The sequence below is a fragment of the Morone saxatilis genome, unplaced genomic scaffold (assembly GCF_004916995.1).
Source record: "Morone saxatilis isolate NCDOM2014 unplaced genomic scaffold, NCSU_SB_2.0 Contig12, whole genome shotgun sequence".
Taxonomy (NCBI): Eukaryota; Metazoa; Chordata; class Actinopteri; family Moronidae; genus Morone; species Morone saxatilis.
Genome location: NW_023339674.1, coordinates 17,723,536 through 17,738,673, shown reverse-complemented (window position 1 = coordinate 17,738,673; position 15,138 = coordinate 17,723,536). Strand labels below are relative to the sequence as shown.

Below are 15,138 nucleotides of genomic sequence, written 5' to 3'. Positions count from 1 at the left end.
AGAAGAAGAAGAAGAAGATATAAAGTGTCTTGCTGATTCATCTCAGTTCCAACTATGTTAAACAAACAGACTGTCTGCCTGGAAACTCAGATAATTTACAGAGCTCAAAGACAGCAAGCTCATGATTCAAATTCTCACAATTAATGTAACATTGACATTACAGTTATTGAATTAGCTTTTCTGAAAACGAAAGATTAGCTGCACATTCGATAAAAGAGAGAAGAAAGTGAGTGAGATCCAGTGTTGGCCTTCACCTCGTGATGTACTGCTGGATGCAGTCGAAGCTGCCCTGGGGGTTATCTCTGCCCACATTTGACAGGTAGAAAGTAAACGTTTGCAGTTCACTGGAATTTTCTGACCGTGGTATCGAAATTTTCTGTTAAAGACAAAGAAAAAAACAAACATATGAAATCAACATGAGTTCCTGTTCTAAATGAATTGATGTCAGAAAAAAGCCTCCAAGTTCCTACCTTCCTAATAAATCAAAATTTTCAAGAACATTTTCCAAGAAAAATGGCCTGTATCTTATCAACATCAGTGAGAGACTTTTCAGGCAAGAACTAAGAAAACAAAAACTGCACTCCACATCCTATTTGTAGACTTAAATGCCCTTTTCTTTCTCTGACGTTTTCAGTACTATAAACAAATGCCAATGCTGTATACTTGGAAAACCTGGCTCAGACAAGGCAAAGTTGTGAATGAGCCCAAGGTATTTTCTTGCCAGCTTAAAAAAAAACCTCACAAAATGCAGTTTAAAATCTACTGCCATATCTTCTTCCAGCTTATGAGTGTTCCTAATTGTGTTCCCAATGTGTGGCTGGAGGAGGAGAGGGTAAATTATTATAACAGAAGAACTATGATAGGTATTTCTGCAGTTTCTGGCATTCAACAGATATATTATGCACATCCTTTTCCACCCCCAGAATTACCTTCCTCCCACATTACAGGTGCGAACTGTTAAAAGACTTCACAGGAAGTGTGGTTAACCACTGTGAACTAGTGCAACCTATTTCTCTAAACCTCTAATCACCAGCAAACTGCCAGACACTTAATCATTTGACCAGTGAGTGACAACTGGGATGCAGATGTTGCATTCTTGCTTAAAAATACACCTTGCATAATTACAGTTAGGCACTGGGTGAAAAGGGTACATTTGGAACATTTGGAACATTTTTAATGCAGTAGTCGGTAATCTTCTTAAAGAGAGGTGTAAAAGAGAGCAGAAAAAGCACAGTGCGACACTGAAACCTTGCCTCGCCACTCCAAACTACCTGATTTCAACTCAAAACCAGTTTAAACAGCCTATCATTAGAATGTGTATTCAAGAGTAATTTCATTTGACGGAGTCTTGTAGAGAAAAACTCCAGTTAGAGTAGTTTCAGACTAGAAACTGGCAGAGGGTTGTGTTTCCAGGAGGGCCTGGCAGGTTGACCCCCTACTGTGCTCTGTTTTCCTGAACACGAGTTCAAGTGGTGTCACAGGCAAGGACTCTGCATTACACTAAGCCAGGGTAACAAAAGATGGCTGACGTTACCAATTAGATTAGTACCCCAGTGCAGGTCCTCTAGACCAGTGAGCAGCTCATTTCCAGTGACCTAACCTAGTTCAGAGGCTCAGCCTGTGACTCACCGCTGCGACTGACATGTGGTCTGACTGTGGGCAGCTCAGCTCTGTTTACCAAAGGTCTCGACACGTGTGACTGGTGCAGGTGGCCACTATAAATAAATACAATGTTCTTTATTTGCCCTCGTGTTCTCAGTTATCAATAATGCTCCACGCCTATGGAACATAACACACACTGCCTCTGCTGTAGTCTAACTCTTTGAGATACAATTTGAAAGGACAAACTATGATACTATAGTATATTGTCATTACTATTGCCGTCAATTAACACAGGATGAAGACCTCCTACACCAAAAGGTTGTGGACTGCACACTACGATATTCAAGTACATACACACTCATCACAGCAGGAGGTGGAGGTGGAGCAGTTTTTGGCAGCATTGGTGGAAAAAAACCCCCACAAAAATCTTTAACCCCATCACAAAGGACAGCCTGGAACCTTGTGATGAGCTCTGTGTAACAAGATATGTCAACATTATAAGTTCTGAATGTTCTTGCCCTTTATTTTTTGGGACTATTTTTTGACTGGCTGCTCCATCCCTGTCTCTTGCCCAACAGGAACTACTACACCTACACAGCATTCTTCTCTAAGTCCTACATTATGTTTAAAGCTACATCTAAGCTACGGATGTCAACCAGCCAGTGATGCCACTGCTAGCAACAGAAAAACCAGTCATGGCACTATTACCCACCTATCCACACGTATCTCGGCTTTAATGTGAATCACAGCCAACAGAGAAACACCAAGAAAGAAAAGCAACTCGCGCACACAGTTTGCGGATGTCTTTTTAGATGGCTTACTCCAGGATCATTCAATCTCTTGCAATTTAGTTTTTGCTGTATGAGGGTGTCACCGCGGTGAAAATGACAGTGTAGGAACGCTGTAGCAGTTTGAATACAGGATAATGCTTACTTGTGGGAAGGTCGCCAGTGACATAAGCTGCACTGTGCCTTGGTGTCGAAAACCATCTGAATCTACAGCTGGTAGAATCTCATTACTGTCGACACTCTTGCAGAAACAGATAGGTTGAGTGTGTGAATCCAGAGATGATTAAGAGGTAGAGGAACTAACTGAAAGGCAAGGCACTGGGGGAGTGACTCAGTTGACTCACTGACTCACATCGTAGAGGATGAAAGACGCTCCTCCACACCAAATGGCTCAGGATCTGGTTGAACAAACTAGTGAGTGTTGCAACCACAATGTTCTACATTATTTTACTCAATCATAAAAGGGTACAGTTTCTAAAGAAAATGGGTCATCATTAAGATGAAAGCTGACACTCCCTTGTTTGTCGTTAGTGAGTGGGGCTTTTCTCTAGTTTGTCTTTACTGTGACTAGACTGCACAACAGTCTCTTTGTGCGCTGTGAGACCGGGTGCTGCTAACAAGCCATTTCATTGCAAAGCTGTATGGGGGCATTTTTTGATGCTTGAAATTTAATTTGTCCATGCTTTTGTGTCTGCGGACCCCGTTGAAAATAAGATGGTGCATCTCAAGTAAAAAAAAAAAAAAAATGGATAAGTAATGTAGAATCGACATTATATGATGTATTCAACAATTTATCAACTTTCCAACACACCGATGACGAATCAGTTGATCCAGTCTGGCAAGAATATGATGTCAAGCACTTTTCTAAACTGTACTGGTCCACCCTGAAATACAACAGGAGGTAATCTAGCTGTGGATACTCCAACTTCAAGTTAACATTCTTTTGTAAACCCAACTGCTTTCTTCTCCTAGGAAAAACTAAAAACCCCTGTGTTAAAATCCGCTTAACTTGTAAATTGAAAACGCAACAGCATCTGTTAAAGTCTTTATCAGAGCTTCAAGAGCTTTAGCCTGCTGTTGCCACAAAACCGAGACAGAACAGAGCAATGGAAAAAAGCAGAAGAGCACACATTAAAGAGTCTGGAGAGATTACTTAAAACACTGGATGAAGGGCAAGGACTGACAATGAAACACAGCATCTCTACAAGTAATAATCCCCTTTATACATAATTGTCTATGGGTGGAAGTGGATTTTGAACAGGTTGTCCAACCACCCCGCCTTGTTTTGCCTGCAGCTAGCCTAATCTTCTAATTCAGCATGGCATCTAGCAAACAATGCCTCTTTTCAGGTTGGGGTCGTTGGAGAGGGCCGACCCCCACGCACTTCGTCTAGTCCTCTCTCCAAGGCCAGGGGAGAGAGAGGGAGCAAAGAGACCAAAAACAAAATCAGACAGAGACAGAGATAGAGACCTGACACACAAACACAACATTAAAGATTATTGAATGTGTTGACTTTTCAAGTACTTTGCTTCAGGCAGAACGCTCTGTAAAGACTGCAGTGATCAACAGACTTTGAAATGGCTTTGTCAGACTGTGACTTGTGGAAGACAAAAATCTAACTAAAGGATGACATTGGTGATTTGCTACGCTGAAAAGCCACTGAGGAACCTCTCGCTCTGACTGCCTCTGCCACCAATTAAACATGCTACATGGCCCAACAGCTGTGGATAGAGGTCGACTGGTGTCCGTGGTACCAGATACATTATAAAATCGATATTTAGCCACATACGCTCAACGATGGCCTAATGGCAAAATGTCATCCTTGTTGGCCAGAATCAGAGTGAGCGAGTCCGAAACAAACAGCAACTCAGGCAGAAAGACGGTGGGGGTCGAGTGTGAGAGAAGTACAGAACATCTCCATACACTCATTGCTACAGGCTACGTATTCAGCGATAATAAAAGGAAGCATGTATCTGAAACATAAAATATGCAAACAGAGTGCTTAAAGTCAAATCAACAGCCAGAATGAAATGTGCAAGAGAAACAGCAGAGAGTGAATACAAGCTTCATTGACGGTGTTTCATTTCATCTTTTGTATATTTTTAGTCTTTAAAGTCTTTCCTTTCTAAAAAAGGTACAAGAAACTTGTTATGTGTGAACTTAGTCAGAGCTCAGGGAGAGCTGTACAAGATGAATGAATATGAGTTAATGAATGTGGGATCTAATTGTGACAGCCAGGCCATCTGCTCTGTAATTTAGCCACTTTCCAACTTCTGACTAGCATTCTGATCTCGTCAGTAACAGATTTCCTTCACGGTGAGCCTGTTGCATCAGTAAAATACATCCATTGCTTTACCATTTCAACAGCCTCAAAACATCAGATAATGAACATCAGGTCTACCATCTGACTAAAACTGACAAACATGACTTCACATGACACATATGCATGTATTACATGTGTAGATAGGCTTTCAACACATTTAATGTCTGCTAAAAAGATGGAGATTTAAAGCCAGTTAATGAAAACTCTTTCTACAACAGTCTTATTATTATTATTATTATCATCATCAGATTATCTGCCCATGCAGACAAACTCAACCTGTTGGTACAGATACAATTGATTCTTAGAAAAATGGATTTTTCCTGATGATAAATCATTAAGTGAAATAGATTGAAAGATTGCGTCTGGCTCTATGCAGGATTGCAGTGTTCTGCACTACACTGTTCCCAATTTTACACAAAAGCATGACAGTAGGATGGCAGCATCAAACGTATCAAGATGTGTGTGTGGATAATGAATGCCACTTATTGCAACACTCAATGCAGAGTGGCAGCTTATATAATGCCTTTCTATTATAAATGCAGCAATCATTGACCATAACAAAAAATACACAGGCCTGAATTACACCAATGATCATATCAAAGTCTTACAGTCATATTCTTTAAAACAACGTGCACATAAAACAATGACGCGTTGAACAAATTAGTCATGCTGCTGCTGTCCGAGGCTTGCAAGCTGTTTGTGTTACACTGCAGTATCGTCAGGATGAAGTGTTGGCAGGTGTTGTGCTATAATGTGAGAGTTCAGCTGTTTGTAAGCAGTTTTTGCTTGTTATCTGTGTGCCGAGTGTCAACTTTAAGAGTAATGTACCTGTTATGTACCTGTAGGTCACAATGTAAACAAGCCACTGCTCTGATTAGTTCCTCCAGCACTCCCAGCTTTTTACCCCTTTTCCATGTGTGGGGATGTACTAACTATTAAATGTTGATGTATTAGACGAGATGTGATCCAATATAATAGGCACAGCTCCTTGTTCTTGCGGTGTCGTAATTAGCCAACATTTTTTGTTTGCCATTTCATCAATATTCAGCCACTCTTACTAGAAAATATATATATTTCCCAATGTCACTGCTGAAATGTGGCAACTCTAAAGCTTCAAGAGGAAGCACTTTAGGGTAAACAACACAACGATCCTCCTTAGCAAATGGAGAAGTTTATATGCTGAGTCTTTGGGTAAGACCAGTGTAGTAAGCAGTCATTAATCAATAATTAATCAACCTTCTGAACCAAGGACCCACATTCAGCCTGTATTTCTCAATATGGTGCCAACCTGTGCGAGAACATTTTATACTACAACTGATGTCCTATGTGAGCTGTGACACTAGACGAGGGCATCTTTAGGAGTGGAGGATTAAGACAGCTGTCAAGACCAATACCATAAAGATGCTAGAAATCCTCTGTTGGAGGCATTGTGATCATGTACAAAGAGCCTATTAAGACAATGTTTTGGACAAAGCTGGATAGCCAATTAAAACTTTGTACCTAAGGCAAAAATCACTAAATGAACCAGCCGTTGGATGACACACCAAACTGAAACGTGACAGCACACCAGTTCTGCCAACGCTAGTCAGGCTAGGCAGGCTCGCACATGCAAACCCTGCCTTTTCCCATGCAGGACGCAGCTGCTCAGAGAATGCTTGTAAGCACACAGGTTTTATGGTCTTCATGGGGACAGTTAATTGCTCATATAGAAAGAGTACTGGCACCCTAGTGTGAGTTTGGCCATTATCATAAACAGGAAGAAAGGAGCACAGTTTCTATTCTAGGATAGAAAAACGATCACACAATCTATTTAATTGCTACAACTTCTGTTTCCTCACCAAGTCAAACTTTTATTGAGACAGGCAGAGGTAACTTTGAAGTTTTTTTTTTCCAGCTTTTATGCCTTTATTTGATAGGACAGCTGGAGACAGACAAGGGGGCAGAGAGAGGGGATGACACGCAGCAGAGGGCCGCAGGTCGGACTCGAACCCTGGGAAGGACTCAGCCTTGGTACGTGGGTCGCCAGCTCTACCCACTGAGCCAACCGGGCGCCCCAGGCAGAGGTAACTTTAGCGTTTAGCTTTGCTGCGGTGGTGGTGAATAACACCACCACAAACACCTGCAGCTTTCAGTCTGCTGTCTCAAGCTTGCTTTGTTTCCTCAACTGTTCTGATTACGGCCCTCGCTTTATAACTGAAGCTGTTATTAATATTACATTAACATAATGACACTAGACAGTGGGCCACAAACAAGGTCTCAACAACTGAAAGCAGCCTTTAATCGGATCCAATTTCTAAAACAACATTTGGAAATCATCAGTCCTTCAAATCACTCTACAGTTTCCTTGAGATGTCTCAGAGAGACTAGTGCATTAGGATCCAATTTCATCATGAGCCAGAGTTCCTACTATGGACAGAAACATGAGTGTAAACATGAGTGTATTGACAGAAAACAAGTATTTTGCAAAGAATACAAGCAAACACGATCTATCCTTCATCTCTCTATACGACACCCACACCACGTAGTGGGAAAGACATACTGACAGAACAAGTTATTGAGAGCAGTGAACCTGCCCTTTTAGGTTCAGAAGAATGTTTCCTGCCATGCAAGAGATGAAGAGGGGCCTCGCTGACATTTGGCACATTTAGGAGCCAAAACTAAATAAACCAAAGAGGCTAGAAAACATTGCCTAATCAGGCTTCAGTGACAGTAGCGCATTAAGACCAAGCAATGTTGACACAGCACATGACACGTGTGGCAAAAAGTACATCATTAAATTCAGAACAGCTTTGCAAGCATCTTTCTTGCTGCTCTCTGAGGCAGCCACTTTAAGACATGGCACTGAAGTGTCATGTTGGAGGGGGGGAGGAATAGCTAGCTTGCAGCTGACACCAGTGTTGGCATAATCATATGTCTTGTTTTAAAAAAGTGTGTATGTAAGTTGGCGTTTGAACTTCCACATATTCTCTCTCAAAAATCTGTTGTTGAGCCGACACCTTAACTTTGGAAACACGTGTTAGCAGCTAACCGTGGTGATTCAGCAGGCCGACTGTAAAAATACCCGATGAAATGAACACTTTTTATTATTTTAATTCACTCTAAACAACACTGTATGTACTGGATTATAGGAGACAGTGAAACATATTCTTACCCCTTGGTTTCCATTAAACCTGATCAGTGGTCGTGATGACAGGACCTGGAAAAGACAAATAACAGCATGGTTAAATAATTGTGACCATAAACACGTGAAAATATTCAATTCAGGCAAAGTTTTTGTTTTCTTCCCTTGTTTTTTTTCTTTGGGGAAGAAGACCTGGTGCCATGTCTATCCAAGCTCCTACATAAAACAGTTCAACACTGGCTGACCGAGAAAGATTTACATAAAAACCTTTGTTTCAACGAGATGTTAGCCACACAGACAAACCACAATTTTAATATAATTTTCTATTCAAAGTTATGAGAGTACAATTTCAAATTTGCATAAGACCAGTTCACATGAACACAAATACTCCCGGGTTTCAGTACAGCGTGTACCCAATTTCTACAGGCCGAGCCTACTAACAAGAACTACTCGCTTTGATCATTTATCTTGAAATATGTCCTATTCAAGAACACAGTTTTATAACTACAGATAAACATTTCTTACATCTATGAAAAATACTCATGAAAATAAAAATAGAGTATATGTGATTGGTAAGATTTTCTCCAGTTTGAATACACTTTGAATCTTTCCGTTGCTCTGCCCATTAAATGAACCCACTGAAAATGTAAGGACTGCAACGTAAGACCATCATCTTCACTTCATTTCCTCTTCAAGCTAAACCACTTAGCATGTCTGCCGTCACCTGACAAACACAGACACTGACTGTGTGAGCTGATGTCCAGTCAGCCAGGCACCAATAGCTGGAGCTCACCACGGACATTTTTCAAATATTTTCAGACACAGAAGCTTCCCAAATAAGACTCAGATAAGTCTGGCCATCATGTGACAGAGTAATGCAGTCATTATAACAGCGGTTAAACATGTTAATGGTTAACATTAAGAGCTGAAACGATTACTTAATTGCCAACAGAAAATAATCAGAAACTATTGAGTCATTTTTCCAGCAAAAAGGCGAAACATTCCCCAGTTTTAGTTTCTCAGTTGTGAGAATCTGCAGGTTTTCTGTGTCTTATGTAATAGTTAATTTAATATTGATTTTGGACTGTTGATCGGACAAAACAAGACATTTTACGAAAAAAACTTTCAGCAGATTAAATCGATAATGAAAATAATCATTAGTTAGGCCAGGAAAACACTTTTTATACTGTGGATAATCAATTTTTAAACGTCAGACGGCCTATTTATATAATAAATCATAATAGACAGAAAAATGACGTCCTTCAAGTTATGTCAGTTTTGGAGATGCAGGAAAAGAGGAAGGGCTGAACAGAGTTTCCACTTCGCTTTCGGACGTATTCAGCGGTTTCAGTATCACATCCATGGTAGTGGGGGTTTCAGTTTATCCTTTAATTTCTTATAACTCAGAATCAGTTTCAAACGGAGTAAATCAAAGAGGCCGCAGCACTGTAATTCCCCTAAGCAAAGATTTTACAGAAAGGCTACAGATAGAGCGGGACATTTTAAAAACAAGTTGTTGCCAAACGAGGTAAGCAGAAGCAACCAATGGTAAACAGAGTGGTCCGATTCTGGTTGATTCTGGTTGACTGGAGCAACTGGACAGCCGTTACTGTTCGGCCCAATGCTTTACACTAATGTTGGCTGTATCCGTTACAATGTAAAGCTGATGCTGATGTTCATGCCAAGACAAAGCAGCAACAGAGAGCAACAACAAAAACAATCTGTCTTTGCAAAGTCAACCTAAACTGTATCTTCATCTATCTGTTTAGTTTTAGGCTGTGGTGTTGAATATAACCTTTTCCCCCCAAAAAAACCTTTTATTAAGGAAATGCTACCGAATTGTGAACTATGAGAGGAATAATTTTTGGCATTTCACTGACTGTAGGAACTAAACACTTATGAACATCAAAAGGAGGAAGTTACTCCACCGACTTCTTCCTTGGTGCTACTTTAGCGGATCAAGTGAGAGAGCGACGAGTTGAAGGGAGGGCAAGCCTGTTAAAGACACAATGTGCTTTGTGTTCCTGCCTGATCCAGACCCACAGATATGGAGCATGCATACAATGACTGGTCAGTTTCTGTCCTCTGTGCAGCTTCACTAAACACTGTAACTTCCTATTTCTTACGTCCAAAGTCCACGACTTTAAAACAGGCGACTCTCACATCTTATAAATACAGATGTTAAGTAACAACTGCATTTGAACAAAGGAACATGAAGCCGTGGTTTCGAGGTCCCGCCCATACACCCAGCCGACTCAAGCTGTTAATCATGATGTAAAACCCTTTTTATAGTATCACTTAACTAATTAAAAACCAAACTACCTAAAATGACAGAAACAATCTTTGGGACAATTTCACCATCTAATCCTGCCAGTGGTGAAATCTTTCAATTTGTACCATCACTAATTAGACTAAGTACTAATGTGTACTGTTATTACTATTACCACTAATAGTATATAACTCAAAATCATTTCCAACAAGTTGGGAAATTATTCAATTTGTTGAATTAATTTTTATGTTTGGTACAAAAAGTCCAATCTTAAAGTGTATCTCAGCTTCTGTTTGTTTGTAGTTTGTTGGGATTATTTGTGATTACCGGACTAAGTAATGATGATGGCCTCATAATTAGATGTGTCCTCTCACAGTAATGCAAAAGCTTTTGAATCAAATTGTAGACCAAATTGTTTTTTAGCCACACTAGAGGAATGGCTCAGTCCGGATGGCTCGCTGGACATTACATAGACATTGACGTCCCCCACAGGATAACGCCTCCAAGCTCCAGTGACCCCCTGCCTCAACCTCCAGTCCCACATTAGGTTAACATTTGATTCTTTGGTCAAATGTCTCAGCAACTATTGGACGGATTGCAGCAACATTTGGTCCATTAATGTTCCTCCTCACAGGGACAATAAAAATAGCCCCTGTGACATAAAGACACAGTGTCTTGGACAGCAGAGAAATGCTTCAGTCCAAATAAAAATGATGTATATTCCACACATACATCATTTTAATTATTAGCTGCTGAAATTTGAAAAATGTGAAGTGGCACTGGCACGAGCTCTATGCTACGTCAGATGCACGCTTACATATACAAAACTGATCACAGAAAGAGACCGGGGTTGCAAACATGGCAGTTTTCTTGCTAGATTTAGGAACTTTTAAGAGCCTCTTAGCAACTTTATTTCTAAAAGTGGCAAACTACAACTCCAGTGACTTATTCAGACCATCAGGGGAAAGACAAGAAATATATTCAGATATGTTATATTGTAATTCATTCCCCCTGAATGCTGCTCAGAGTAATCCCAGCCCAACAGCAGCGGGACGTCTCCTCTGTTGCCTGTGGACAGTGTGTTCCTATAGCTTATATGTAAACGGTCCATTTGAGCTTTACTTCAAATAAACAGTGGCCCTGTAGTGAGTCTGTGATTATTTGGCTTAATAATAAAAATGATGATGATGATAATGTTCAAAGTGTGTGTTTGTAAACTTCTGTATAATCAAAGTTTGCATTTGCAGACAATGCAGTGTTTCTCAAACAGAAAGAAACTGTAACTCAATGTCTAAAATCTACTTTCAACGATCTGTACCGCAGCACGCAGGCTAAGCTCTACGTACGATAGTCTGTATACCGAGTTACTAGGTGAGTGATGAAGTTACACCACTGGCCCTGGCTAGTGTTGGAGGTTGGCCGTCACTCTTTCAAAATGAATAGAAAGGAGCGAACGAGCCGAGCTGTTCGTATCAGAGGCGCATTTCTCTGCACCGGTCAACAAGCTATTCTGCTACTCTGCACTTTTCCAATCATACGTACAGTTGATCTTTATAATTCATTTGCAATAATGGTCTGAATAAGGGGACCTTAAAGGGGAGAGCTTCTTTCTGTGGTGCTGTGGTCTTCCGCTCTGTTTCAGATTCAATCGACAATTATATGTGCAATCACTAACAGCAGTTGTACTATTTCCAATAAATACAGGTGATGGGCAGATAGTTATATTTCATCATGGTGGCGGGGCAAATGGTTAACATGGACACCGAAAGGCAGCAGGCAGCGCTTTGCAGCATTTTCGCCTCCAAACAGCTCTCCATAGGCTCAGAGGCAGGGAGACTGCACAGTTACAGCACTCTGACAACACACTCTACATGTGTGTCATAGAAAAAGATACTAGTTAGAATAAGTTCTCTTTCAAAACAAAAACATCCGAAGATACGAGTGGAAATTACTGTTGCAACTGCATTTAGCCTGTAACATTTTTTGACTCAAACGTAGCTCAACCATGTCGCGTGATCTGCTTCACCTTAAAAACAAGTATGACTGGATCGCAACAGGAAACTGCAGGTGAACATTTACACTTCTCACTGACCAAACACGGTCCAGACACAGACTGGCTTTGGACTTCTTGTTATTCTGTTAGAAGTGCAGGGAACAACTAGCAGAACTTCCACGGCGGACCAGAGTGAGTCAATGAAGTAACTACTAAACTAAACTAAACTTCACTCTACGACAACAGTTGATTACTCTGGTACAGTTTAGTAAATGTTAGTATTCTGAACTGAGGTAGACTATCTGCTGTTCGTTTTGTCATTGACCATGTTGTCATTCAGCTATAAGCACCACTGTACAGTACAGACTCACAGAGCTGCAGGCGTGGTTGTAGACTGGTTACACAAAGACATGACTGACTGCCATGTTGTGCATCATATCAGAGATCGAAGACACGGCCCTTCTTGACCTAAACTAAATCAAATTAAAAATGAGATAAAAAGAAGAAAGCTACCGTCTCATGTATCTAGCCAACAGTTTAATATTGTGCCACTTTGTCCTGAGCTCTAAACGCTCGGAGCCTATCCAGGAACACCAGACCTTTCATGGAGCCACACTTCCTGGTCTACCCCTGCAATGTTGAACACAGCACCAGTTTTAACACACACCCCCGTCCCCCGTGCCCCCCTCTCCCCTCCCAGCACTGCTAACATAGTGCTACCCTCAGCCTGTTCATTTGAATGGGCTGCTGACATGTCACTATTCTCTGGGACCTGAGCCCAGAACGTTCCACAGAGCTAACCTTCGGGACAGAGTCCGGGTCCTGACCACGGATCCATGACAAGGCCCTGATGCTCCTACAGGCATCACAATGTGGATCAGCTGGACGTAGCGTGGAGTTACAGTCCAGCAGCCCACGACGAATCTGAACTGATGACAATGTTGTTCAAGTCTGTTTCGTACGACAACATAAGTGTTTGCCTTCAGACTGCACATTTCCTCACAGTATTAAATAAAAAAGCATGTGTGTTTATGTATACAGCAGCCACACCAACAACCACCACATATCATATTTAACATCACTACCATTCATGCAGTCAGGGTCTGAGACTCCACCTCTTTGTTACTCAGAAAAAAGTATTCACATCAAGTGAAAATCTCATCACAAGCTCCATGTATTAGCCGTCCTGGAGCTTTCGATCGTATTATATAAAGTCTGTCCAGGTGTGGAGGAGCTGTAGTAATATGCCTCTGTGTCAGCGACAGCCATGGTCAGAGGGATTATGTTTTTGGGTTGTTTGTCGCCTCGTTCTGGTGAATATGATCTCTCAGGAATGCCTGGAGGGAATTTTAATTAACTTAACGTCCACTTGGACTCAAGGATGAACAAATTCGATTTTGGTGGTCAAAGGTCAAGGTCGCTGCTACCTCACAAAAGACAGAATTCTTTACGCCAATCATAACAACATTTTACACAAAGGTCTAATAGGATAAAAGTGATGATGAAGTGGTGATTTTAGAGATCTTCTGTGCTGCGGGGTTGAGATGCCACGCTTTGAAGCTTCTTTGCAGTGGCAACGTCCATATTTGAAGCATCTACCGTCATGGCCACAACTTTGTGCTCGATCTAGAATGAGCTTTATTGGCCAAGCACGTGAACACATACAAGGAGTTTCCTCAAGGGGCTTCACAATCTGTACAGCAAATGACATCCTCTCTTCTTAAACCCTCGGCTAGGATGACGAACAACCCCCATTAATGAGCCAAACGGAAGAAAGGAGGAGGAATGCCTCTCCTAGGACAGACAAACATTATGGTATACAATCACAATGACAAGATTACAGATCGATTTTAAATATATATATATGAAGGATGGATCCAGACTTCGAGCCACATCAATCACACAGGTATTAAAAAAGAACAAGCACACAGAGGGAGAAAGAGACAAAGACAACATGCACAAAAGGAGAGACACAGACGAGAGCAAAGGTGGAATCTCCTGAATGAAGATCTAGACCAAACATCTGGAACGAATATGGACGTAAACGGCAACTTGACTGGTTGGTGGAGGCAGACACTGTGGCAGGTCCTTTTTTTGGATGAGAAGTCCTTGACGTGCCAGATTTCTTTGCCAAAACGTGTCGAATGTGTTCTCCAGAGAACTGAGAGTAAATAAGCCTGAATTAAGATGATGTTGGTATTTTTTATCAAACTGTTTTTCAGGTTTCTCATGTGAGTGTTTTATTGGGTATAAGGTTTGCCAGCTAGGCCACAATCTCCCTGACATAGTAAACAAGCCCAAGACTCTCAACTGGACCATTAACAATAAGATGATAGATGGTACATTGCAACAAAGTTGTATAAGTTAGCAAATGTTATATGTTAGAAACTGTTTAAATGCTACATATACACGCTCTTGTATAGATTATTAGTATAATAAACTGGGTGTAATTCATGGAAAACTACCAGCCTCTTCATAAAGACTTCCATAGAATAGATTAACACACACGAGGGTAACTGTCCACTCTCTCTCAGGTTGCACTGCCAAAGGGTTTCTTTGTTTTGTAGTACATGCACACAGGAATAGCCGTGTCTCAATCCCTATGGGCACGGCTGTGGCACCCACATTGTCAGGTGTTTAGTTGCATCACTGTCACACTGATGAGATGTTCCACTTGTCTAGGATTTCAGAGGTGGAAAGAGCACTCTGCTAGGGTGAAATGGTACTGGGTGTCCCGACTCTCAATACTCGGCGTGCGTCCATCACTGGCGAGTACGTCCTGTGGGTAAAAATGTGGCGTACTGGTCTACTCCTTTAAAATATCTGTGACAGAAGAGCATCAGATGTGTGTTTGAACAGGTCGGTGCATTTACTGCAACTGGCTCGTCACAGCTAGAAAGAAACCTCTTGAAGCTTTTAGTGTTCTCCGTCTCCGAGCGCTGAGCCAACCTTTGATCTTGTGCTTGAAATGGCAACGCAAATCTATTGTGTGCACCATTTCTTTGTTGTGGGGGAACATCAGTCTGAAACCTTCACTACACA

General features: G+C 41.3%; 1 protein-coding gene across 2 annotated transcripts in view; it reads right to left on the bottom strand.

Moving 5' to 3' along the window:
• The window catches only part of ell (elongation factor RNA polymerase II), a 35,038-nt gene that overhangs the window by 12,817 nt on the left and 7,083 nt on the right, over positions 1–15,138 (bottom strand). The window contains exons 2-3 of one of the 2 annotated variants that reach the window (XM_035652706.1): positions 7,865–7,909; positions 255–376 (exon numbers count right to left, since the gene is read on the bottom strand). In XM_035652706.1, the coding sequence (XP_035508599.1) occupies positions 255–376; positions 7,865–7,909 (167 nt within the window). The remainder of the gene's footprint in view (positions 1–254; positions 377–7,864; positions 7,910–15,138) is intronic. The other variant, XM_035652707.1, reaches the window with a different exon arrangement.